The 26,588-nt window shown below is 36.7% G+C and overlaps 4 protein-coding genes across 6 annotated transcripts in view; 2 read left to right on the top strand and 2 right to left on the bottom strand.

Annotated features, from left to right (window-relative positions):
• Positions 1-4,661: 4,661 nt before the first annotated feature.
• On the bottom strand, positions 4,662-11,415 carry nes (nestin). The gene is made up of 4 exons (XM_058397061.1): positions 10,505-11,415; positions 9,800-9,924; positions 8,373-8,449; positions 4,662-7,949 (listed from the first exon to the last, which is right to left on the bottom strand). The coding sequence occupies exons 1-4, from the start codon at positions 11,315-11,317 to the stop codon at positions 4,873-4,875; spliced, it is 4,092 nt and encodes a 1,363-aa protein (XP_058253044.1). The 5' UTR covers positions 11,318-11,415; the 3' UTR covers positions 4,662-4,872.
• A 118-nt stretch (positions 11,416-11,533) lies between these two features.
• Positions 11,534-16,130, top strand: LOC131357785 (asialoglycoprotein receptor 2). The gene is made up of 8 exons (XM_058397083.1): positions 11,534-12,468; positions 13,595-13,696; positions 13,946-14,050; positions 14,286-14,320; positions 14,426-14,600; positions 14,715-14,875; positions 15,351-15,469; positions 15,610-16,130. The coding sequence occupies exons 1-8, from the start codon at positions 12,405-12,407 to the stop codon at positions 15,788-15,790; spliced, it is 942 nt and encodes a 313-aa protein (XP_058253066.1). The 5' UTR covers positions 11,534-12,404; the 3' UTR covers positions 15,791-16,130.
• Positions 16,131-16,794: 664 nt separating this feature from the next.
• On the bottom strand, positions 16,795-20,966 carry gpatch4 (G patch domain containing 4). Its single transcript, XM_058397069.1, has 7 exons — positions 20,632-20,966; positions 20,475-20,548; positions 20,212-20,304; positions 19,344-19,454; positions 19,051-19,157; positions 18,596-18,646; positions 16,795-18,187 (listed from the first exon to the last, which is right to left on the bottom strand). The coding sequence occupies exons 1-7, from the start codon at positions 20,723-20,725 to the stop codon at positions 17,374-17,376; spliced, it is 1,344 nt and encodes a 447-aa protein (XP_058253052.1). The 5' UTR covers positions 20,726-20,966; the 3' UTR covers positions 16,795-17,373.
• A 1,278-nt stretch (positions 20,967-22,244) lies between these two features.
• pear1 (platelet endothelial aggregation receptor 1) overlaps positions 22,245-26,588 on the top strand; it is a 32,688-nt gene continuing 28,344 nt past the window's right edge. For all 3 annotated transcript variants that reach the window (XM_058400116.1, XM_058400124.1, XM_058400108.1), the window contains exon 1: positions 22,245-22,485. The gene's annotated coding sequence lies outside the window, so the exon portion shown is untranslated. The remainder of the gene's footprint in view (positions 22,486-26,588) is intronic.

Here is a 26,588-nt window from a genome sequence, read left to right as displayed (position 1 = left end):
CAATGCATGGGCGTAAAAACAAACAAAGAATGAGTCATATAATAATAACTGAAATGTAATTTCATTAAGAATATACACCACACACAACTAGAATAGAAATTGAAGAAAAAAGTTTAAAGAAAAATAGCTAATATATTGTGTTCTGCTAGTATGCTTTGAGTTTTGTTGTAAACAAAAGATATTTTCTGTTGTTTTCGGAGAATGATATACAATTTGTGTATATTTTCATAAACAAAGTATGCACTGATATGTTATTACAAATTATATACTGCTTTTACAAAAAAGTGTTTGTTATTGTACCAAAGTATCCATTTGTCCTTTATGACCTTCCCCCTCCCCCTTTTGCGTATGTTTTACTGTATTTTATATATTAAATAGACAAGTTGACCTACAAAGAAGTTCGGCTCTGATTTTCAGTTCTTTCATCGTCAGTGTGTCTTGTTGAGTTTGTACCTGGTTTAATCCTGAGCTCAGGTTATTGTCTGTATGGAGTTTTGTAAGTTCTCCCTGGGTTCTCCAGTTTCCTCCCATCTCTCCCAAAGACATAATTACTCTAAATTGAATGAGAGCTACTTTGTGATGGACTGACTTCCCATCCAGGCTATATGAATCAAAGTACATCCCTGCTCATACCCAGTTCTCTTATTTCTCTTTCATCTGAAAACAGGCAGTTGTTTTCCACATTTTTAAATCTTTCAACAATTGAATATAAGGAGCTCTTTATTAGGAACACTATACTAAAACCAGGTAGGGCCTCACCTTTCTCTTAAAACAGCCTCAGTTCCAGCCTCAAGCCGGGTTGGGTCCATAGAATCATGCTGTTGGCACCAAAGTCTGACCCTACCATCAATGTGCCTTAGAAGAAATTAAGATTCATCAGACCAGACTATGTTTTTTTCAATCTTCAGCTGTCCAGTTTTTGAGTCTGTGCCCACTGCAGCCTCAGCTTTCTGTACTTGGCTGACAGAATTGAAACCTGACGTGGGCTTCTGCTGTTGTAGCTGATCTGCCTCATGGTTTGACATTCTGCTGTTTTTCATTCTGAGATGCTTTTCTGCTCACCACAATTGTACAGAGTGCTGAGTTATCGGAGTTACTGTAGCATTTCTGTCAGCTTAAACCAGTCTGAGTATTCTCCTCTGATCTCTCTCATGAACAAAGTGTTTCCATCCGAAGAACTGCAGCTCACTCGATGTTTTTGATTTATTGCACCATTTTGAGTAAGCTCTAAAGACTGTTGTGTGTAAAAAAAAAAAAAAAAAAAAAATTTAAATTCCAGGAAATATGAGTAGTGATATAAATACTCAAACTAGCTCGTCTCGCACCAACAATCATGCCACAGTCAAAATCACTGAGATCACATATTTCCCCAATCTAATGGTTGATGTGAACATTACCTGAAGCTGCTGGCCTGTGTCTGAATGATTCTATGCAGATCTGTGCTGCTTTACACAATTGTATGATTAGATAATTACATTAATTAGTAGGTATTCCTAATAAAGTGATCTATGAATGTCTGTATTTTGCACACTGTTTACTTATATACTTTAGAAACAACCCTTAAGTTCTGTTGCATTCAGCCAGACTAAGACTAGGAAATGTATGTAATCTTGTACAATATTCCAGCTAAAGGCTTTTTTATCTTTATTCTTAAATGTGTTTCCCAATTTGGCCACTAGATGGAAATATAAGCCATTTTAACCACATTTGATCAAACCTAGAAAACAGTCCTGTTTTCATCATTGGCCTGAGCAAGCCTTGTTCGTGATGTCTCTCTGAACAGATATAGGCCTGTTGTCTTGATTTATTATTGCATAGTTGAAAGGATTGTTGTGGTTATTCCAGGCAGGTGTGAGTGTTAGTGGGAATTCTGCTCTGTTCTCAGCAGAGGTGATGACCGCAGTGTCAGCTGAACTGGTCAGTTGCGATGTCAAATGCAACTGTTGACTTGTCGGCATGTCGTTTACAGATGACCAGTCACCACTCATCTGATGTCCTAATAATAACACCTCTTCAACATTCTACCTGGATGGATCACTGAGCCTCAATTTCACTAGCAACTCGTGTTTAGTGGAATTTTAATCTTCCACCACCGCCATCTGAGTCTGTTTAGGACTGGATCGCTTGATACTCTCTTGATAATCGTCGACCAAATAAATGCAAGTGGTAACCATTACATCAAGGCATGTTTAATAAACCATTTACACACCATAAATAACAAAGTAATATATCACTTAATGTCTTTATTATTACTATTATTATTATTATTATTATTATTATTATTATTATTATTATTATTGCTATTTTAAAATGACCCAAATTCTCCAAGTAATACCTGCATTGACGGTTATCAATACAAATAAAATAGCAATAAAATACAATACCAGCCATAATACACCAACCAGGCATAACATTATGACCACCTGCCTAATATTGTGTCAGAACCAGCATTAACTTCTTCAGCAATTTCAGTAACAGTAGCTCGTCTGTTGGATCGGATCACACGGGCCAGCTTTCACTCCCCATGTGCATCAGTGAGCCTTGACCACCCATGACCCTGTCACCGGTTCACCACTGTTCCTTCCTTTGGACCACTTTTGATAGATACTGACCACTGCAGACCAGGAACACCCCACAAGAGCTGCAGTTTTGGAGATGCTCTGATCCAGTCGTCTAACCATCACAATTTCCTTACAAACGCACACAAATCCTTACTCTTGCCCATTTTTCCTGCTTCTAACACATCAACTTTGAGGACAAAATGTTCACTTGCATATCCCACCCACTAACAGGTGCCATGATGAGGAGATAATCAGTACTATTCACTTCACCTCTCAGTGCTCATAATGTTATGGCTGATCAGTGTATATTAGATAATGATTAATTGGCAGAATTTCTGGCATTTAATTTTTTTCATTCATTATCGTCATTTAGTCGCATGCTGTGATTCATCTGTTAACTTACTGTTTCTTTGTTAACACTACTGCTGGTGTAGTGATGGTGCACACAACAGTTTCTTAATGTTAACTAATGCAGTTAGACAAATGCAAATGCCTTTATTGTGTGAAAGATAATTATTCATTTGATGTCAAATCTATTCTAATATATTTTAAGGAAAGATTAATCCAGTGCACAATAGTAAATGCTAGTTCACTGTATATGATGGTTGCTATAACACTGTTTATGTAGTAACATTGCTGCCATTTTCCATTTGCCTTATCAGCTGATATGGGATTTCATTCCTCTGTCAGAGATCCATATATGCAATTTGATCTCCACGAGTTAGTGGAGTGCTCCTCTCAGCTGCTGCATGTCTGTAAAGTGGGTGGGGTAAAGGGATGAAGAGTGTCATTTAAAAAATTTGAGAGCATCGATGAATAAAATAATAAGTAAGTAAAATACAAGACGTGCCATTACTCAGACAAATTAAATTTGCATCTGAATGTATTGGCCAGTCTTTCTCGATTTAATTTTACAGATTCTTAATTACTCAGCAGCTTCCAGGAAATCAATGGACACTCTGTAATGGAGACAGATGGCACATAGTACTGAGGACACTCATCTCAATTCAGCCTCTTAGGACTTTCTCTGGGTTGTGGCTTTTAATAAGAATTAAAAGGGCAACATTTAAATCCATGGTTTCTGTGTTTCATCGTTAATGAAATGCAGTATATCTTTTTAATCTCAGAGTGATCATGTGGCTTTGCTTTATTTTAGAACTTGCTTATCCTTATGCCTCACTATATTCCAAACTACACCCCTGCAGTTGCTTTTAAAATCCAGTTGCAATCTCTTGCATCAACTGTGTTGTGCTGTGTCATGTGCTACAGGAAGCCTGTGGAAGTGACTGAGGTCATCACGGAGAGCAGGTGCTGAGGGGGGCAGAGTGGACCAGCAGCAAGATTCTTCCCCTTGCTCGCTTTTGTTTTCGCTCCCAGAGGACTCTCTAAATCCTGATCCGTGTGTGCGCAACAACTGTCCATTTCTGGTTGCCCAAATAATAGAGGCTCACAGCAGCAGGCTGGAAATCTATTTAGAGATGAAAAAAGAGCATGGCAGACTGCTGAGGTAATGCAATTACTATCTCCTGCTCTGTCTCCCTCCCTCCCTCACTCACTCACTCACTCTCTTTTCCTCTCTATTTGTCTGGCCCTCACTGAGCCTCATACTGAGCACAGGACTGAGATACAAAGCTAAAGGCCTGCCACTGTCGTGATTAATGACAGAAGGAAAAAAGTACCCAGCAAGGGAGATAACGTCATCCTTCCTTGTGAGTTTTCTCTCTGTCCTCTTGCAGGCTGGTTCCTGTTATCAGAGCTGTGTTGGCAATGAGGTCAGTGATGATAAATCGAAAACCCTTGGCCTTTGAACATCCCCTCAATCCCACGACCGATTATGATATGTTTAACAGAAGTTTAATGAACGATTTCATTCACTGAATCTCTTTAGTGCAAATAAAATTTCTAGCAAAAAATATGCTACTGTTTTATACCTGTACACTACAGTGTACCAGTTTAATCAATATTCCTCAAATCAGTTATATATATATTAAGGGTATGATTTTCCCTTGATTCTTTTCAGTGTATGTTTTCATATCATACATTAGTTTTCTCTCAATGTTCACTGACTTAAGTATGCCACACAGAAACACAGAGGCAATTCAAATAATGTTTATTAAGGTATATTGTTCAAAAATCCCAACTGTAATTGTTTCACCTAAAAATGTAGACTAACCATTGTCAAAATCAGTAAGAACAGCATCCTGACATATCAATTAGGTATGAAATGCACTAATATTAAATGAATCAATATATTTATGTTATACTTCTCATCTGAGAGATGTGACAGATGAGTAATGCTTATAGAATGCAGTTACTCTTCACCAGAAGACCAGGAGTCACCTTCATCAGTGGAATCCTCTGCATGGACAGTCTCCTCCTCTCCATCTCTACACTTTACCTGTTTGGTCTGTGGTATCTTCTGCTCTTCCTCTTCCTCCACTGTTGATTGAATTATAGAGGTGCCCATTTCTTTCTCAGGTTTGCTGTTGGTTGGTGGTGATCTTTCAAGATTTCCCCAGTCCTCCCCAAAAGCCATGGTTGGGTTTGGATTGATGCTGTCATATGAGTACCTCTCAGTCTCTTTTTGGTCATTTGGATCATAGGTAGCAGCCATCTCAATGTTTGTTGCACTCCAGATGCCCTCCTTCATGCTTGAACTAAAGAAGCTGTGATGGTCATTTTCCTTTTCATTAGTCTGACATTCTTCTTTTAGGGCATCTCCTTGGAAAATATTCATGTTTTCTTCTTTATTCTCCATTTCCATATCACCAGATTCTTCTGCAGTGCTATGGATGCTGTGGGATGCACTTGTAATTTCATGGCCCAAGTTTTCCCATTCTTGTGAAAGGCTCCCAGCATTTTCACCCATTACACTACTGCTACTGTCCACTGCATGTTGCTGTTCCTCATTGTTCTCCAATTCTTCTGCTTGAGGAGCATTACAGGCTTCAGAACTCTCCTTTGTCAGTACACCTGAGACAAGCCCTGTAAAAAAAGGATCAGTGTTTGAGACTACATCCATAGTACTCGCACTGTCCTTGTCTAGCTGCTGGGTCTGCATCTCACTCTGGGAAAGCAGCTGAGAACACTGGCTCGCATTTGAAGATTCGTCCTCAGAACTATTGGGCTCTTCCAGATCTGAGTCTTTGGTGTTGGTCTCAACAAATTCATCTGTGAAATCTGCATGAGTGAGCATTGACAGGTTCGACTGGACATCCTCCTCTTTTGGACAGGTTTGTTCTTCAGTAATAGCCGTTTCATATAGTGGATAATCAGAAGGTGTGATCTCTTCTTCTTGTGAAACTTCTTTTCCTTCTTCTTCTGCAAAGACTTGTTCTTGGGATGGTTCAGGCAATAGAGTGCTCTTCTGGTCTTCACTTTCATCTCCTAGATTGGTTTCTATGGATTCTACATTCAAGTTGTCTGCATTGTCTTTATTTTCTGTTAAGGCATCTTCACTGATATTGGCCTGTGTGGTCAGAAGTGTCTCCTGCTCATTCATCTCCCTGGTTTCATTGTACAAACTTGCACTCCAGTCATGTAACTGTGAGTCTTCTTCCTGTTTCTCAACAGGGAATGTTGACAGATGATAGTTCTCAATTTTTGTCTCATCCTCACCATGAATGTTTTCATCACTATTGTTCTTAAGGTCACTTTCTGATTGATCTAATGAACCATCATCCGTTAGTGTTTTGACATGGCTGTCCATCTCACCACTTTCATTTTGATTATCAGACTCTTCGTCCATGCTCTCTCTTAACACAGTTTGCACTGATTCATCTGTGACTATGTCATCCATGCTGCCTAGCTCTGGTTCCTCAGATAGATCCTCCATGGTGTCAAAGCGTTTGGCAATTATCTGGCTCCAGTTGCTGGCCCCCTCATTCTCCCTTTCTTCCTCACTGTCGATATGTTCACTCACACCCGGATGAGAGATTGGGATGTTGGCATCTGTCTCTTCATCACTCTTGTAATGTATGAGGGGACGAGTATCTGCTAGTGTGTTCTCCTGGGCATAGCTGTCTGCTTCACCAGGGTCAGTTTTCCATGATGCAGAGATGTTTAATGACTCATCTTCATCACTTTGTCTCTGCTCCTCTTCTGCATTATGATCAACTAACTGAACATTGTCGAATGTATTCATGACTGTTGTAGCTTTTTCACCTACAAGATTATCTTTTTCATTCATATCCATCACTAGCTCAGCATTTTCACCTACGGAATTATCTTTCTCATATGCACTCATCATTAACTCTGCTTTTTGTTCACCAAAGGTTTCTCCAATTTCTTCCTCTATCATCCTTTCCTCCTCAACATTACTTAATTCATCTTCTTTACTCTGCTCCTCTTTTTTCTCTTGCTCAGTTTCGTTCTCCTCTTCTTGCACTTTAATATCAAACTCATGATCTTCCAGCGCTTCAATACCAGGCCATTCAGCTTCTACTTCCATTTTTTCTTCCACTTCTTCAGTCCCATTCGCTGACTCTCTCTCAACTTCTGGTGCACTCTTCACTGACTCTTCTTCAACAAATTGTATAACATCTTCCTTTACATCTGCCCATGTTAGAATTTCACTGTCATCCTCAAATGGGCTGGATGTATCTGCAGACAAATGTGGTATTTCCTGGAATAATAGTGAAGCAGGTGTGTTTGTGTTTTCACCAAGCAGCTGTAACTCTGCATGATCAGAATCCATTTTAAAGTCTGGTGTGCACTTTTCAGCAATGTCCCCTGACTCCAACTCTTGCTCAGATGATACGTCTCTGTCTTCTTGTATAACTGTTTCATTTTCCTCCCAGGCAGACACAGGTGCATGTGAAATGTGAGCCATTTCAGTAGACACCTCAGTCTCCTCTTCATCTCCATCCTCTGAACTCTTTACTTCCTCAATATGCTGACTAGTGGACAAACTCTCTGGAGTTGGGGGATGTCCAGCTAGCATGGTAATCATTGCAGTTTCATTGGCGCTAAATAAAACCTGTTCAACTTCTGCCTTAAGGACTTCCTGCAAATCATTTCTACTGAGTATGGACTCAGGTTCATCTACACCTTTAGGGACTTCAGAGACAGACACAGCAGAGCTTGCTTCCTCCTCAGCTCTATATTGATCATGAGAGTCTGCTCCATTAAGATGTGTTTTTGATATAGTTGCAGATGTTTCTAATTTTTGTTTCTCTACCCTTACAATGACGTCCTCTTCCTTAGTTGTCTGAGGTCTCTTGAGTGTCTCTTGTGGAGTTCTTAGTGCCAGGCTCCTTGTAGGGGTTGGAGTCACAAGGTTAGCTTTATGAGTGATTGATCTGGAGGTTGTATTCAATGGACTGCTGAACAGACAGGAAGAGATGGCTTGAGTGCCTGGAGAAATCCCAGGAGACTTGGTGATTCCTTCTGTGAATGAAATTGGAGAACAGAAAGAATGGGTTTGCCTCATTGATAGGTCTAATATTTCATATCATATAAAAACCTAGCCATATAACAGTACAGTACTTAAGTTCTCATACATTGTAATGTATAAAATCTACTGCATGGTTTTTTTCTTAATAATGCTTGAATATCAATCGTGATCATAGACCTCTAATCATTCTCCCAGAGGCATTATCAGGATACATAGTAGTAATGGAGTAATGCGGATATATTGATCCCTTAGCCTACATTACTGGAAACAGCCATCTGGTCTGGCGACCTATAGGGACTCACACTGCTATTATCAGGACAGGCTCCATTTATTAGAGGCAGATCCTCTACACACAAGGGCAAGAATATATCCAGAAGTGTTGTGTCATCTGAAAATCTTTTATATGAATAATTTACCTAAATGTGAGACTGTCCTGTTCCTCTTACTTGCTGCTTGGTTGTTAACTCTCAGGCTTTCACTGTCCAGCAAAGCTCTAAAAACACAGAAGAAATTTATAACAATTTTTATAATAAACATTAATGTCATTGTACAGGCATGCGTATCATAAATAAACTAGTTGAATTACTTTCCAAGCCTACCTACAGTATATACTGTGAAAGCATATGAAGATATGTCCAACAGTGACAATAACATTTCTGAAAATAAAGCTTTACATTTTGAACTAAAATACTTTCGTCCAGTTATACAGTATGGTTCACAACCAGTTTTCAGAAAACTAGAAGGTAGAACTCTGTAGTTTTCAGTAAACACTTGGCTTGACATCTTCTATTTGGTTGATTAGAGTACTGTAATGGAAATGTTATAGAGGTGTCAATGAAAGCAGTAACCCTTGACCATAAAAGCTTTGCTTATTGCTCATCCAACACTGCTGTAAAGAGAAGGGTAGCTCAGGAAATTTATAGTGATTTTTGTTGAAAATGCAAAAGGTGACTTGCACCATACATTCAGACCAGTAGTAATAGAGCACTTATTTTCTGTTTTATCTTCATAGTCATTTCTTAAATGTTGGTATCAGTTGTCTGCGTACTTACTGTGACTACACAGCAAATGTTAACTGAAGATTGTAGTGGCTAGATTTCAGGAGGAACAGATGAATGTGTATAGGAATGAACTCACAAAAAAGAAAAGAAGAGGTATAAAAGCTTGTATTGCTCTCAAGAAGCAAGCTTGGGCCCAGGGTTGTTGTTATGGAAATGAAGTGTCAGATTTGTCTTTGTTAGGCCATCTGCAGTGCACATGCCAGCGTCACTGACTTATTTATCACACACTGGTAAGTAGTAATGGAGCTCACAGACCATGAGATGCACAAGTGTGAGTGTAACAGGGTGATAAAAAAAAGTAAGTCATAAATTGGATGTAATACATGGATGGACAAAGTAAATTGTACTACATTCTTTCTTTTTTTTTTTTAGTTTCGATGCAGTCAGGATTTTTGTGAAGTTTTTTAAGAACTAAAATACCAAAATGTGACAAAAGTTCAAGAAGCTGAATTAAAAGAAAATGCTTTTTCCTCAAAAACATTTTGTAAAGATATTGACTGACTGCATGGAGAAATTACACTTCTGTCTTTCTTGCATCATTACTAAAGACTCCCTGAGCTCTCATATCTCTTCAGACCATTTTCTTAGATGGGTGAGGGGCTGTGTTGGATGACCGATGAGGAAAAGACTATTTAAAGCTCTTTCTAACTCATTAAGATCAGTTATAGCCTATAGTTTATAGCAGTGCTGTCATTTCCACATTATGTCTTAAAGAATATAGTGAAATTAAAGAGGTGTAGGTAGAGGATTTCCATTATAAGGCCCAAGATGTAAACGGATACCTGTAAGTAGCAACCTCGAGGTTCAGAGACATCTTTGTCTTCAGCAGATTGCGAGTGTCTACCAACAGCTCACCTATCTGCCCTCCGAGATCCAGCTTCTCTGCCTCCAGGGCCTCTACATGAGCCTTTAAAGACAGGAGCATTAGAAGAAAATAAAGAGTAAACTCACCTACTTACAATATACTTCATTTTATAATTTGTCATAATTCAAATTCTTCGTTCTTGCTAAAAAGTTTTATACTTTTAACTTAGTTACATATGAGATATTTCAAATAAATAGGTCTGTTCCCAGTAATCTTAGCTCAGTGGTCAAAAACATATTGTTATGTGTACTGTCAGTCTGTGCTGAGAACAATGAAAAATAAAGTTCATCAGTGTACTTTAATTTAGAAAATCTTTAAAGGAACAGTTGAGTGTTCCACTCATGCTAACCATTTAAGGAAGCAAATCATTATCCCAGAAACTGAATGAATAATACATGAAGCATATTTTTCCCCTTCTTTTCGGATTATATTTAAAGTAAAACAATGATAGGAAGTAGAAATTTGTTGCTGTTAATGTCATTGACCCATAAAGACTAAAAGCTAATTCTATTTTCCTAGTAACACTTTATAGACTTGGGGATTACACAGATTTTTGGAAATAAGTTCCTTTAACACTGATTTATTCTCTTAAATGAAAGAAAAAAACATTTATTTATATTACCTGAAGATCTTGAATGTCTTGATTCTGCCTCTGTTTCAGTTGTACCATGTTCTTCTCTATGAGTTCTCTCTTGGCCTTTGCACTTTCCACTTCTTTGGCTAAATCTTGTACCTTTATCTGACTCTCCTTCTTCTCTTGTTTGATTAATGTCATTTGAGCCCTAGACTGATTGAGGCTCTCATCTAGCTTCTTCATCTGTGTCTGGTACACGCTTGCTGCTTCATTCCAGACCTGGGCTGCTCTCTGTGAGTACTCTTCCCCCAGGCCCTGGAGGTTGAGAGGCTGGCTGTGCTGAGGAGCCATTAGCACAGGTTTTGAGAAGGCACATGAGGACTTCAGGGCTGCCAGGTCTTCCTGATGGAGTTGCACCTGTAGAGAGATCTCTTTCTCAAGATGAGCGGCTTGTTCTCTCAGCCAAATCTGCATCCTCCTCTCATCCTCCAGTGCCTTCCGACTTTCTTCAAGTTTTCTCTTAGCCTCAATCTGTGCAGAATTCTCTTTTTGTCTCAGTATGTTGAGCTCCTCAATTTCTTGCAGCATGTTGCTGACTTCTAGCTCCACATGATCCTTCTCTCTCCAGGCGTTCTGCAGCTCTTTTCTGGCCAGACTGAGTGCCTCCTCCTGAGTTTTCCTTTGCCCTCCAGTGTCTTGCTTTCTACGCATGGCCTGGATTTCCCCCCAAAGAAGCTGATTCTCATCTTCCAGTAACTTCACATGGTTCAGGTATGACTCCAGCCTTCTGTTCAACTCCAGCATCTCATACCTTTCTGCTCCAGTGCAGGAGATTGGATGCCGGGAACTGAAGATCTCCATTTCAGTGTTTTAGGTCCGCAAGAAATACAAAGTCTGTCTGTCTTTGTGTATGTGTGGCTCAGGGGTCTGGCAGTGCAGAATGGCCAGCACAGAGGGACACTCCTTTCATAGTGAGTGAGGAAAGGGGGAGGGCAGGAGGGCCAAGAGTGGTGGGCTGCAGTGGGGGAAAGCAGTGATATCATTTGTGGAATTAACTCTAGCACTGCTGCATCTCTGAGAAGCAGTAAGTTTCTAGATGTTTTAAACTTGAAAGAATGTGAATATAAACATTTAAAATAAGACTGAAAGTTTTATGTTTTAATTTTAATTTTTAAGTTGATACATTTTACTTAAAAATCCGTTATACTACCTTTCATAGATATATAACATACGGATATAAACATATATAAATTTATTAGTCAGTAAAACTAGATATATACCTTCTATGCTGATGGTTTTCTATATTTGTTATCTGCACATTTCTGAACTACTGCATTCTTCACAGCGCCACCTTGTGGGATAACCTACTTTGAAGCACATAATTCATTCTTTCCTCTTCATTAAGTGCTTTATTCTGGTCAGGGCTGCATTGGATCCAAAACTATCATTGTAATACTGGCCACAATTCACCCTGGACAGTATACTTTGACGTTTGTCACTGGTTGATGAAGCAGTTGATGTTGAAGTACAGCATATTCTGTTTGTGTGCATCACACGACAGTGCTTTATTTTTTAACAATATATTGAATGCCCACTGTAGATTCATGCTATTGTGGTTATACTAAGATATTGTATTTTAGGTGAATGAAATATAATTATAGTTGTTCTGTTTTTATTACATTACAATTACCAGGATATATACTATAAACTTTAAATCAGTCAACATAAAAAATACATTGAAAAATGACACATGTAGGAATTATAATAATGAACTTAGCACATTTGGTCTGATGGCTGATACACAGCAAAGTTGTCTTTCTGTTGAACTTTGGGGAAAAGGGGGTCAGTAGGATGAAAGCAACACTTCCTCATGAACACTGAACATTTCGCAAATCACAGCTGATATAAAAGGGAAGAAAGTGCAAGTGCTGTTCAGTTACTGGTAATTATGGAGAATGATGTGAACTACGCTACACTTGTGTTCAGTGGATCTTCCCCTCCAGTGACTAAAGGTGAGTTTGACCTTTTTAAAAATCTGGCCAATGACTAGTGAAATTAGACTGAGTAAAATAAAAATAAATCAATAATTGTTTAATATATGTTATTATTGTGTCTGTCCTCTTTGATATAACAAATATTAATATATATATATATATATATATATATATATATATATATATATATATATATATATATATATATATATATATATATATACATCTGAAAAAGTATCAAAACATTCCTCAGGTAACCAGATTCACAAGAAGGATCTTTATTATCAGATAAATAGCAAATAATGATTAGTCTTAAACCCTGTTACTGTCAGCCATTACAGTTTTTTTAGGAGTAACGTGGTTGACATGCTACCAAAAATATTGAAAATGCATAAAATTATTATTAGCAAAAAAAAAATTCATAACAATTAAAACAACTTTAATTGAAAGTGTCTGTGATTAAAGAATCATCAGCATCAAAAAGATCCACAGAGATCACCTGAAGATATTGTACTTTATGTAAATGACTTTGTTTAGGCAGCTTTTTGTGTAATTTACTGTATTTTAGTTGACATCCTATTTTGACATCAATGACTTGTTGAAGCAGCAACAATTGAGTAGCATCTAAAAACGTTTTTCACCTAGTAAATAGCAAACAGCTATTATTATTACCAGAAATTACCATTCACATTCTACTGAAGGCTTAAGCTTTAGATGAAATCAGACTGCTTAAATAATAAATTGTAAAATAATAATAAACTGCTCAATGTAAGGGACTGATTTTTAGCAAAAGCTGTAAAGTTCTTTTCTTTAGAGTAGTACACCAAGAATTCATCACTGTATAAATGTGTGTCTGTAACAGTGTTTAAAACATATTCATTAAGCTCACTTATAAATACAGTAATTATTTATTCCTTCCTTCCTTCCTTCCTTCCTTCCTTCCTTCATTCATTCATTCATTCATTTATTTAAAAACGTGAAAATCATTTGATGTTTTTCACTTTACAAAAGCTAATATATTAAGACTGTTTTAGATTTGGGACATTGTATGTGCAAAACCACTGAAATGCAATTTGAGGGGTTATAAAACTTTACTTCCCACTGAACCTAATTACTGAACCTTTGGCTTCCTATTTGTTATCAGATGCAGAGACTGAGAATGTCGTGTACACAGAAGTCAAGAGGACAAAAGAGGAAACACCAAAAAATATTCCTGCCACAACTGAGGATATCTCTGCTGTCTGCGGTATTTGGCTATGAATTTGAATGACAGGCTTAGACTTTAGTTTATGCAATGAAACATGTTTGTTTTACATTTTATGTCCTGAATGTCCCAGGTGCTCCTACAGTGGGTTCCTGTGTGCTTGATTAATACTTTTAACCAGCCAGTACTTATATACTGTATTCATACTTGGTGTTTAAGAGAAATATTTTCAGTGTGCATCTTGTAAATTGCCCAGAATAACACAATCCATCCGATTCTGTTCTCTTAAAGAGGATGCGGCTTCCCCCAAATATACATCATACAAACAGGCTACAGCTGCTCTCGGGCTATTGTGTATTCTTCTGTTAGCAGGTTTAATCACTCTTTGTGTCTTATGTAAGTATGAGTAAGTCCTTTTTTTTCTCCCACATTTGTGCTCATCAACACCATTGCACTAGTGTACTACATTCTTGCTAATTCTCTCAGTGACATATAAAGCCTAGTCTTAAAAGATGTCTTTTAAAAAATATGTCAAGTGAATGTCTTCTTACAAGCAGTAATCTGTATTTTTGTAAGATAAGCATGTTAAAAAGATGACTGACAGACTGTATTCTGTTGTTTTCTGGCACAGACATCAAGTATGTTTCAAAATACACCTCCATTTTGGTAAGAAAACTGAGCAGATAAACCTTTATGTACAACACTAGGCTGCAGCAAAACAAAACCAGTAAGCTAAAGTTAAACTTAACCAGTATCCAACACCTTCTTCAGGCTCTGTACACCAACGAGAGCATGACAAACAAGATATTGCAAGCTGATAAGGCAGCATTGGAGAAAGAGAAAGAGGATTTAACTGCACAGAGAGATCAGTTCGAAAGCACCCTGCGGTTCATCATACAATTTGAGAATTTCCCAGTTAGAGAATATTGTACATTAACAAACAACGGTATGTAAAATATATATATAAAAAAATAGACAACCTAGAACAAACTCATTTTAAGCATATGCATATATGTATGTATGTATATACTGTATGTATATATTTCAATTTTGAATACAGAGGTTCACTGTGAGCCCTGTAAGATGAACTGGATTCAGAACGGCACCAGCTGTTACTTTTTCTGGATGGACCCCGCGCCATGGCTGACCTGGGGAGAAAGTCAAACACGTTGTACTGAAAATAAAGGACATTTGGTGGTTATTGACACGATAGAGGAACAGGTATGTTCCCAAAAAATGAGTGAAATCCTTCTAACTATTAAGAATTGACAGTCAGTGCTTACAAATAAACTAAGACTTTCTTCAGCTGGACAGTTGTGCTTTTGGTATACTTCTAGACATAAAGGTTCCTCATGTGTTCTGTGGAGGATTAAGGGTTCTTAGCTTAGTAAAATATTCTGCTTGGAACAAACCAACGGCTTCTTAAGGGTTCCAGATTTAAGCTGTTTTATTTATTTTATTTATTAAAAAAAAAAAAAAAAGATTATATGAAAAATAATAATTATTTACCAGTGTAAATTATTTAAAATACAAGTTTAGTGGAGGGTACTTGATAAATTCTTTGCACACAAAGGAAACCTCTTGCTTTTACTGATTCTAGCTTAGGATTTTGTCCTAAAACTCTGCTTTACACTTTACTGAACGTGTTTAGTAATCCTTGTGCTTTGTTTCATTTACTTCCTTTGTACATACACAGGAATTTATCACGCAACATATATCCTTTTATTATGATCAATATCATGGATACTGGATTGGGCTTTCTAAAAATAACAACACATGGATTTGGATCACAGGTGCTGCGCTTGAGAATGCTGGGTAAGATTTTATAAATGAAGTTTGAATATCATATTCTGCTGCAATCACAGTTAATGTCAAGGGAAAATTCCTTGATATTAATATTAGTCAACTAAACACTCAATAGTTTTATCATGGTAATGAATCCCTAATCTTCACAGGTACTGGACTGCTACACCTACACCTACAGACTTACGAGACTGTGTGTTGTCAAAACCTATAAGTAATTTGAAAAACTGGGAAGCTAACAAATGTCGCATGCTCAATAGATACATCTGTGAGGTGAAAGTGTTGGTATGGCCGAGTCAAAATGAGACAGCAACAACACTCCAGAATCTATAGTATGTGAGAAAGGAATTGAAAATGTGTTCTGAATGTAAATATAATGTAAATCTGGGAGCTGCTGTTAAAGTCGCTTAATAAATGTATGATTAAAATGCGTGATTACTCTATGATGTTACTCTGCTTTTGATATTTGATTATAATATGGTAATGTATAAAAGAGAAAGCTGAGTGGTTTATGGGAATTTGCAAGTGACCAAATAAACATGATTATTATGTGGCTTCTTGTTAAAAAAAAGTCATTATATTTTTTGCCTCATGCTAAAGGTTTTAGGATGAACAGACAAGAGAAATGATCAAGGCTGTTTTTCAGTGGCAGTTTTGTATTATTCATATATGCCAACAGATTTGCCTGTCTAATTACAAATCCTTCCTTCTGATTAAGTTGCATTAAAGACAGATTACACACATTTAGGAAGCTCAACCTACTATATAAATATCTTTCCTGTATATATTCTGACTAAAATTCAGCTAGACTTGGATTTTAAATGTATTTTTTTGTTCAGTAAATGCTAGTGTGTCACCAAGTATCCACTTGCTTCAAATGAACCTTTTCAGTCAGTATAAACAAAGTCTGATATAAAAATGAGTCAGGACACTGTTGGCTTTCAGTGTGAGTCACCGTGTGACACTTTACACAGAATTTTAGTGGTTGAAGATAATGCTTTCAACTATTAGATGCTTATGAACAAGCACTTTGGGCATTTTGAAGAGCAGAAATACTTCAAAGATTTAAACATTTGTAATCACTTTTCTATGAAAATATTGCCCCTACTAGGCTAGGTAAAAACAGAAATACTTATTAAAAACTACAAATTCTTAGTCCTGAGTGTCTCTTTTCATATAAGCCATTAAACGCTGCGGTGGAGTATGATGTGACAAAGAAATTAAAATCTGAACATGGACACAACAAAACAGGATTCAAGTAATCATCATTAATAAGCAATAAAATTCACATGGTCCATCTCGCTCTAGAACCAGACTTAGGGTCAGCCAGTAATCAATTTTATGGTCATGTTTGCTTTGTTTATATTTTGACTGTAAGCAACAGAAACAGACTGTTAGATCATACTGATACAGGATATGTGAAATCAAAATGTTAATTAAAATGTATATTTCAACAAAATGGCCTTTAAATCTAAAATATAAATGCAGTAAATTAAAAATTTATATTAAAAAAATGATTAAAATTGTTCACTGCATAAGTCATTGAGTTGAGAGGACTTGATGTGAATGAACCAGGCCTGAAATGCACTCATTAAGAACAGGATAGACAAATGAATTAAAAAAAAATTCATGACTCAATGCAGTACAAATAGCACCAAGGTTAGATCCCCTTTAAAAAAAAAAAGGGATCTCGAGGTATAATATTTCAGACCATAAATTCACTCATCATCCACTTTATGCAGCACAAATCAGAAATCACACTTTTTTCATTGTGATGTTTGATGTGAACATTAACTGAAGCTTGTGACCTGCATCTTCATGACTGATCTGACAACTACATGAATGAGCATGCATACAACTTCCAGTCATAGTTCAAAATACAGCATCATATTTATATAATTCACCAGAAAACCACATCACTCAGCATGCTTCTTTTTCTTCTTCTTCTTTTTTTCAGATGGTTGATTTACGGATCTATTCTCAGTCTCCGCCTCCGGTTCCACTTCTCTGCTTTTTCTTTTTTTTGACTGGGATTGTTCTTTCTCTACAATCTCTACTGTACTGGTGTCTAAACTACAGCAGCTGTCCATTTCTGTAGCTGGCGACTTGTCTTTATTTGCTTTGGAGGATTTCTTTTTCCTCTTCTTGCAGGCATCAGGTGCTGGGTGAAGCTCAGCAGTGCCCTCTTCATGCTGCTCATGACTCTCTGTTATTTCTGCAGACTCCTCACTGACCAGCACAGTGTGTTTTTTCTTCTTCCTCTTCTTCTTGGAGACGCTGTCCTCTGTTTGAGGGTGTTCAGTTATCTCTTCTTGCATCTCTGTACTTTCCTTTTCCTGCAAAAGTTTGTTTTTTTTCTTCTTTCTCTTTGATTCAGGGTCCACAAAAGAATCAGCTGCATCTTTTGATTCCAAATCTCCTTTGTCTTTTGACCGTTTCTTTCGCTTTTTCAATATCTCGTCATTGTGCTCCTGTAAAGCTTCACTGCTGTCTTGGACGCCATTCTCTTTGGGCTCATCTGAGCGCTGCTTCTTTTTTTTGGCTTTCTTCTGTTCGGTTCTCTCTGCCCTCTCCTGGTCTAGTGCAGAACTAAGCTCAGTGAGTGCCGGTTCAGTCAAAGGTGTGGTTTTGTCCATCTGCTTCTTCTTGCCATATTTTGCCATGAACTCCTGCTCTTGTTGCTCCAGTCTGGCTAGCTTGGCACTCATTGTAAGACCATGTCTGGCACCTCTAGAGTTTTAAAAAAAAAAATAAATACCTTTAATGCCATGAATATTTTATAAAATTTGTTGTAATGATTAAGATGCAATGCAAATGAGAAAAGTTCACAATTAATTGTATTCCATCTTGTTGACACCTTCACATAAAAAATATACAAAAAAAATACTACTGAGCTTTTAGTTTATCTGGTGCCTCCTTTCATATGTTTAAACTGTACCTGGCGTTGACAATTATTAATTAGTCTGATGTCTAATGTAGAGTTTAAAACCTACACAAATAATGTGAACAATTCTGTGCTTCAAAATCTGTTTAGAACCTCAGGTCAGGTATCCACATACTTTTGACTATATAGTGTAAATAGGCTTCCGTGGTACAGTACAGTACAACTGAGGAAATAGTGTGATGTGTAGTCCTTACTTATGTGCAGTTCGTCCTCCGCATGCTTTCATCAGCTGTGCATCAGATAAACTGGATGTGTGAAAATACAAATTAAAAGGTCATATATTTAATCCTGTTTAGAGATCAATTTATTTAAAAAAAAAAATCATATGCCCAGATAATCATGGTTATGCACTTATAAAAAAAAAAATGTTTTTTGGAGTTTATATAGCAATAACATCAGCCTATCTACCTATCTATTATCAAAAGATACAGTTTATTTATAAAGTTGGGAAGGAGCACTTGCAATGGTTTATGTGCACACATTTTTTTTTGTTCATACAACAAAAATCACTTGAGCACTTGAGTGTAATGAAAAAAGCTAAAATAAACCATTAAGAAGTATTCTTGACATTTTACATAGTAGCAAGTGAGCTTCAGACATTATTAAAATGTAAAAAGTGTGTCAGAGTTAGTTATATTTGGTCGCTTACTTCTTGGTGCTGGAAAGGTCTAACTTCTCTTCATCCTCAGAGCTACTGTCCTCAGAGCCAGATGATCTTACTTCAGGCTGTTCCTGCCCTGACAGGAGCGTCGCAGACTGGAACAGACAGGATAGGAGTGAGAAAGGTTAGAGTTCAGGAGCACAGCAAAATAAAAAACACTGATAATGTATTTTCTGTGGTAGATGATTTCATCTTTAGAAATATTACATCATGTGGCTGCGTTCATTTAATTATTTCTACTATATGTATGTGTGTGTGTGTAAAGCTGATAAAGCTTGTACCTTGACAAAGAATCCATAAAGCATTGACTTGTTCATCATGGCCTTTCGTGGCTTCTTGTTAGAAATCATTCCATCTTCTTCTTCCTCCATTTTCTTCACCACCACCCCATTCTAGGTTTTAATAAAAACAAATGCTAAATAATGTGCTGTGCATTGAAGTAGTTTAGTCAACAAACTTCAGAAAAAAATGAATGCTTTACAGTCATTGATGGTTCACACTGTGGAGATGAATACATGAGTTTTAGAATTTCTGTACTAAAATACTTTAAGGATACTTCCATATATACAGCATTTAGTCTCTTTGACATCATATTGGTCTCCAAACTCTAGCACAGTTCAGATGCAGTAAAATCAGGAGCAGCTGTGTATTTTTTTCTGTGTATGTGAGCTGCTAAAGTGAGCCACTAGACAAAAACTGAACCAAAGGACAGAACTGTAGTGCTGTGTTCTGTAAATTTGGACAAATGAACAAAAAGAGAAAAACACAGGGGCATACATAAAACGTTTAAAACTAATTATTTATATAACTATCTAACATTTTACTGAACAGCATGTCTTTTACATGCTCAAGTGATTTTTTTTTTGGTGATTTCATTACATACTCTGCAAAGATTTGTTTTTCCATCTCTGTATTTTTAACCAATAAATAAACATGTTTCACAAATAGTTTTTTTCAGATGTACATGCCCCTCAACTGATATTTTTCTTGCTTTTTAGTTTGTTTAATGACATTTTAGTGTGAACTCACCCAAACAGCAAACAACCCACACATAACAATTTTCACTCTAATTCAAATGGACTAATACGTGGCCTAATGGAGAAATGGACTCTAATAAGTATAAAAGTGCGTCTGTTCTAGGACACCTACCTGGTCTGACTCCACAGCCAAGTTGGCAGATGCTTTGTTAAACACATGATCCCACCAGTGAAATGTGAATTGCTCACTTTCTTTATGGCCAACCTGAATGAGAGGCAAACACATGCACTAAATGATCTGAGAGCATCATCTGCCAGTGATATCATATACATGATTTATCAAAGATTTACACATTAGATACAAGATCCACTGTCATCTTTAACCGGTTAGAGATATTGCTATATAAACAGGTGATAGGAAGCATCTCTTCTCACCCCTCCTTTGTCGCATTTCACTTTAACTTTGATTGCTTCAGAGATGCCGTTCTCACCCCTTCCAAGACCTTTACCTATTAAAGTAAGACATGACAGCAACAGTCAGTATCCCAATATCCATAAGCCGAAGTAAGTACACTACGGTGTCTCTTCTCACCTTGCTCCCAGCCGTGACGGAGAAGCTGTTGCTCAGCAAATTTCAGTCCACGGCTCTTCTCCGATGCTGTTTCTGACATTGTACTAATTGTCATAAAAGATCCAAAACTACTTACTTCTGCTTTGTTAGCTAATCAGCACACGCTGTTGTGCTCTATACCGGTAGTTAACGCTGTAAATCAACTCCGCCTGTGATTAGAAAGTCTAAACAAGCCAATCATCAGGGCAGTACTACTATATTACACACAAATAATAAAATACACCTCTATAATCTAATATAACATGAACTCCACGTGTGCGCAGACATGACACCGGAAGTGCTAAAGACTTTGCAGATGACGTCACTCTCCCAACAAACAATCAGGTATAGAAAATCGTGACATACTTCTGCCACCTGCTGTTCGTCTTGTGATATTGCTGCAACAAATCTCCTAAAAAAAATAATCTTTCCAGATATTCTATTTTCTCTCAAAAAGCTCTGCTTAAAGCCAAGAATAACAAATTCTAACCAAACTATTATACAGTTGTTTATCAGTGTATGTCAGTGTATATAAGGAGGATTAGCTAAAAGATTTCACATTCAAGCCAAATGGTTCATTAAGCAGCTTAGCTGAAATATAACCCAGAAATAATTATACTTAAGGATGGTTTTAATTCTATGTTCATTTTAAACATTTAATATACTTATATGTACAGAGAAATCTTAATGATTGATGAATTCTGTAAATGTTTTTGTGTCACCAAAATAATAAAGTTATGCAAGATACTATCTGAAGAGCTTGAAGATTTTTTTAACTTCATACAAAGAGATCTAAATTCAAAACAACACCAATATATTCAATCAATCATAAAGATTTCTCTGTACATACTCAGTGGTGATGGATTTCGTACTGTTTTTGTTGCTGTGCCCAAGGTCTCTTTGTAATAACTGCTCTCTAACAGGATTTTAACTTATATTATGATATTGAGACCCTGACCTATTTGTACTATCACTATTTTTCAGTCTCCATGGATAATGCTTTAAATGTACATTTCTACATTTCTTTTATTCTCTAAACACAAAGACAAAATGCAGTCTTGCCAGCTTGCATTTACTTTTTTTTTTCTTTTCCATCTTATTTTTCTTATTTTGGTCTGAGTGTACACGGTGTCCAGGGTTTGACTTGCTTATCTGCAATGAGCAGAGGATGAAAAGGAAGAGAATTAGTTATCACTGCTGGAGTTGCTGTTTGTACGGAAATCATTGTCTCAATGGCCAGTTTTAGCTCATCATCTCACTGATGCTATTTTATTTCAACTATGTTGTTATGCTAGTAATATACACCCTTTAGAAGTTTGACAGTATGCCATTTAACATCGACCTCTATGGTAGCTCAGGAGGTATTGGTGTTATGGAATCTATCAAGTGATTAGAGAGACTTTAATGTAGATAAAGTTAAGCAGTGGGTTAACTGTAGAGAAGAGAAGAGAAGAGAAGAGAAGAGAAGAGAAGAGAAGAGAAGAGAAGAGAAGAGAAGAGAAGAGAAGAGAAGAGGGAGGTTAGTATGAGGGCTTGCCCACTCCTCCTCCCTGTGGTTCATTACCACAGCTGTATTTACCGTCTCACTCTCTCTGCTTCACAGACTCTATACACACAACCAAACGAGGACAAACAGCGTACTTTCGGATTAAAACTTTTTTGCGACATTTGGAACGTTTTTTTAAATTATCATTATTATTAGTTTATTTATTTATTATTATTAATATTATTATTATCTTTTTTTTTTTTTTTTTTTTGAAAACTTGATCTGTGAACCCGGGCTCATCCACACCTTCATCCACCCTACAGAAACACTAATGCGGCTCAGCAGCTGAGGTAAGAGCTTAACACCCTCACAGTCACCCTCAATGACAACCGCGTTAGGAATTAAAGCAATATTACATCTGGCTGTATCCCAAACCGCTGGATTTAATATGAACACATCAGCCTGCTTTGACTGAACTGAAATGGTTAAAAATTTGGATGGATTTTAATCCTCAATACAGTGCCTTGGGATCACTTTTAGTAAACTCAAAGTTGTTGGTCGAGTAATGCATTTCAGCAGTAATAATCGCTATTCATTGATATTAGATGATGTTTATGATATAAACTTACATAAAATACAAAGGGTTTAAGCTCCAAGACGTCCGTTAATTATTACTGATAGATAGCCTATGATGTATATACTTACTTTCTATCTTTTACAAAAAATCCTTAAAACCTTTGCAAACATTATATATACATGTATATGGAAGAGGAAAAAGCATTTTCAGTTGTATTTAATCATGTTTAAACAAAGTTAGCTTTTAATGAGCTGAAAAGTTTGTTTGTTCATTTTTATAGTAGGATAAGAAAGCAAAGTTAGTTCAGGTTCTGGATCTAGTTTACTGAGCTCTATTAGAAAGTGCTGAGGAAATTGCTTTGTTTCTGGGAGCTGCTTTGGTGCTGCTTTTTCATTTGTGTGTGTGTGTGTGTGTGTGTGTCTTGGGGGGATGGGAGGGGGTATAGGAATATCTATAACATTTTTTTTAACCAACACCGTAGTGTCTATTTAAAATAAGAACATGTTTTTGTTTTGTTTTGTTTTTTTGAAAATGTGAAAATGTTTTTTTAATTAGCTTTGTTAATAATTATGTCAATTGATGGTCCTAACAAGTATACTGTGTGTGTGTGTGTGTGTGTGTGGTGTATGTGTGTGTGGTGGTGGGGTCCTTTTTAGGGTTACTGAAATGTCTGAGTCACAGAATAATAATGTGCAATATACAAGTAACTGGAGAATTAGACTCTGAGCCAGTGTTATAAAGTTCATTTGGTTTCTTCTCAAATGTCTGTGTGTTTCTTCAAAGACTCTGTTATTGTAAAAGACTCTGTGGTGGGTCCAAATAACAGCTAATTCTATATGTGGGCTGAACAAAACTCTTAAGAGTAACAGTTCTAAATTTAGGACTGTTTTCTTAACCATATTAATATTGGCACACAATACAATACAAAAATATGCTTTAGGACAAACCCTGAGATAAATGCTGGTATTTTGAGAAGTATAGATATCTGGGTATATATATCTCCTATTTATAATATATATATATATATTATATATATATATATATATATATATATATATATATATATATATATATATATATATATATAATATATATATATATTATAATATATTATATATATATATATATATATATATATATATATATATATATATATATAATATATTATAATATATATATATTATAATATATATATATATTATATATATATATATATATATATATATATATATATATATGTGTGTGTGTGTGTGTGTGTGTGTGTGTGTGTGTGTGTGTGTATAAAATCACTAGATTATCTGTCCTGCCTGTGTTGTAGCATCTCCTACAGTATTTCCATTTTGAAATGTATGAAGTCCTATCAGAATGGCCCATCAGTCTTTTTTTGGTTGTTGAGGAAAGCAGAACATCTTGCCTTGTTATTTTCCTGATGTTTTGGAAGTTTTTTGCACAAGAGCAGCATCAACATATTAAAACATGAAACATTTTAATGATCACAGCGACAGCTGTTGTGGCCTACACAGAGGAAAGATGGCTGCTTGACCCACCTGCCCAGCGTAAAAGGCTTTTCCACATGTTTTTAACCCACCACATTATGCTGATATCTGGAGCTGTACAGACTTGGAACAGGAGTTTTCGGTGAGCTCTAGGTACCTGGCAAGAGTAGCAAATAAAACAGCATCTGGGAAGCAGAGGTAGCATAACTGATTTTCACAGCAGACAATTTTCACCTGGTCAGCACCCAGCTGAGCCTCTCATCAGAAACAGACACCAGAAACAGCTCCTGGGATTTCCACAGCTATGATAGCTGACTGATTTCTCTCCAGGTTCAGTAGTTCACGTTAATGATTCATAATCAGTTGTAAAGTTTTTCAAAATCAGGTTTAAGTATTTGCCCTGTATTTAGCTTAATTTTATGGATATCATTTATGCATAAAAAGTTGTTAAGATGAACAGTTCTCAGCTATAATGACCATGTAAGCGATAAAATGGGTTCAGTATATTGTGCTGTATTATCATTGGTTTACAACTGCACATTAATTGAAGATGACATTAAATGGCATGTAAGACACCAGCAGTCATGTCAGCATTAAATTATTTGACAGGGGGAAATGCAGACATTTATTTTTAAATAAACTGTTGAGGCGATCATCATTAGCCTTCATCACTGCTGAATTCTTGAATCAGAACATGCTGATTAGTTTTTAATGACAGCTTAGCTCTGGAGTGTAATTCACATCACGCCTTTGTATTTATATTAATATACTCATTTTAAGAGATATCTAATTGGCTAGTGTCTCTGTGATTGACATGAGAGAGGGAGAGAGAGGGAGTGTGTGTGAGAGAGAGAGATTGTGCCAAACCTTCCACCCAGAGGGTATTCTCTGCCTCTTGCTTTTGGATAGCTGTAGCAATGATGGGATTTGAACATGCTCTTGCAAACACTTCTCGAGTACCCCCTCTTCCTATTTTTTACAGAACATAGTTCAGACCAAAACCTCTACTTTCATCAAGTGTTATTTGCATGTATGCCAAAACATGACTAAAACATGATGAGTCCTATTGCTCTGTCATCTGAGGACAGTCCAGAGATAACAAACTGAATGGCGGTATGTGTAAATGATGGGTTCAATGATTTATATTCTTACCATGCACATATATAAGCCTCTGTCACACATGTGCTCTGTAGCCACGCAGAAACTTCAGAGCAGAGCTGCTTGCAGCCTGGCAGCCGCTCAGCACCTTGACTTCTGGTCCGTTTTTCATATAGAGTCTGTTTTTCCTCTCGTTTCTCTTTCCACCTTCCCTATACACTGTACATCGCTCACCTCATCCTTCTGTTCCAGTAAGCAGCACCTGGTTGTCTTTATAGTCTCTATGCAGTTTAACAGTATTTGTCATGTACTCGCTGGGTGTTTGAGCTGATCTGTATAATATAACTTTCTTTATTCATGCTGTTGATGTGTATCTCAGACCCTTCATGCTGCCTATGAAATGAGAGTTGGTTGGGTTCAAATGCATTTAGTTGGCACTGGACTTGCCTGTGCTGGGCCGCTCTGGCCGCAGTGTGTGTGCTGTGGTGAGGGACCTTCCTGCTTGGTGGTTCAGCTCTGGAGAGTAGCACAGCATAGGAGCCAGGGCCAATTAAAGGAGAGGGGCGAGGGAGCCTCACGTCTGCGGAGGGGAACAGTATGAAATCTGATACTTTGAGGGTGAAATGTAGACCTAGAGCTAAACTCAATGGTTTACGTAAAGAGAGTGCTGTGAGAAAAAAAAGGTTCTTCTTCCTTCCAGGAAAACGCTTGCAGAAAAGCCATAATGACTCTTTTATCAAGAAAGAGAGAAAATTTGCTTTTGTTATTTTATGAGTTATGTATTACTTTTGGCTTCTTTTTCACACACATATAAAAATTATGTTTTTTTCCAAAAAGAGGAAATAATCCTGCATTGTAGAGAGAGCTTGTGTGGATGATACACTTACCTGCACCTATATGTTCACTAAACGCTTCGATAGGTTCTGCTGTATACTTAAAATATCTTCTGAAATAATGGCTTACTTCACAATGTTATTGGTCACACGATGTTCTCTGTTAGTCAAAAATATATATCAAAGATACATTTGTGTTAATGTTCCTACAACGTTGCCACAATATTTTAGTTGTGGTTGTAAAATTTCCATAATGTTATTTTTGTGGTTAGCTTGAAACATTACCATTATATCTGTTAGGTGAAAAAAATACAGTCAGAACACCTGGAAACCCTGACAGATTGAAATGTCTTGGAACTGTAACATTTAGGAAATATTCTGTTAAACACATTGATATTGATACTACAGTGCTTTTGAGTTGAGTTCACAGAATGATCTATCAGAATGAT

Source organism: Hemibagrus wyckioides, linkage group LG01 (genome assembly GCF_019097595.1).
Source record: "Hemibagrus wyckioides isolate EC202008001 linkage group LG01, SWU_Hwy_1.0, whole genome shotgun sequence".
Lineage (NCBI taxonomy): Eukaryota > Metazoa > Chordata > Actinopteri > Siluriformes > Bagridae > Hemibagrus > Hemibagrus wyckioides.
The sequence above is the reverse complement of the archived record's forward strand: the minus strand, read 5'-3'. Positions and strand labels throughout refer to the sequence as shown.

What these genes read in the sequence shown, in the direction of transcription:
- nes (XM_058397061.1), bottom strand. Translation starts at nt 11,317, where the DNA reads ATGGAGATCTTCAGTTCCCGGCATCCAATCTCCTGCACTGGAGCAGAA. An exon ending in AAGACATTCAAGATCTTCAG is followed by an intron (nt 9,925 to 10,504) that starts GTAATATAAATA and finishes CTGTCTTTAAAG; the next exon opens with GCTCATGTAGAGGCCCTGGA. An exon ending in CAGGACAGTCTCACATTTAG is followed by an intron (nt 7,950 to 8,372) that starts GTAAATTATTCA and finishes TTTCATTCACAG; the next exon opens with AAGGAATCACCAAGTCTCCT.
- LOC131357785 (XM_058397083.1), top strand. Translation starts at nt 12,405, where the DNA reads ATGGAGAATGATGTGAACTACGCTACACTTGTGTTCAGTGGATCTTCC. An exon ending in GGATATCTCTGCTGTCTGCG is followed by an intron (nt 13,697 to 13,945) that starts GTATTTGGCTAT and finishes GTTCTCTTAAAG; the next exon opens with AGGATGCGGCTTCCCCCAAA. An exon ending in GCTGCGCTTGAGAATGCTGG is followed by an intron (nt 15,470 to 15,609) that starts GTAAGATTTTAT and finishes TAATCTTCACAG; the next exon opens with GTACTGGACTGCTACACCTA.
- gpatch4 (XM_058397069.1), bottom strand. Translation starts at nt 20,725, where the DNA reads ATGACAATTAGTACAATGTCAGAAACAGCATCGGAGAAGAGCCGTGGA. An exon ending in GACCTTTCCAGCACCAAGAA is followed by an intron (nt 18,647 to 19,050) that starts GTAAGCGACCAA and finishes TCACACATCCAG; the next exon opens with TTTATCTGATGCACAGCTGA. An exon ending in GGAGGACGAACTGCACATAA is followed by an intron (nt 18,188 to 18,595) that starts GTAAGGACTACA and finishes TTAAAACTCTAG; the next exon opens with AGGTGCCAGACATGGTCTTA.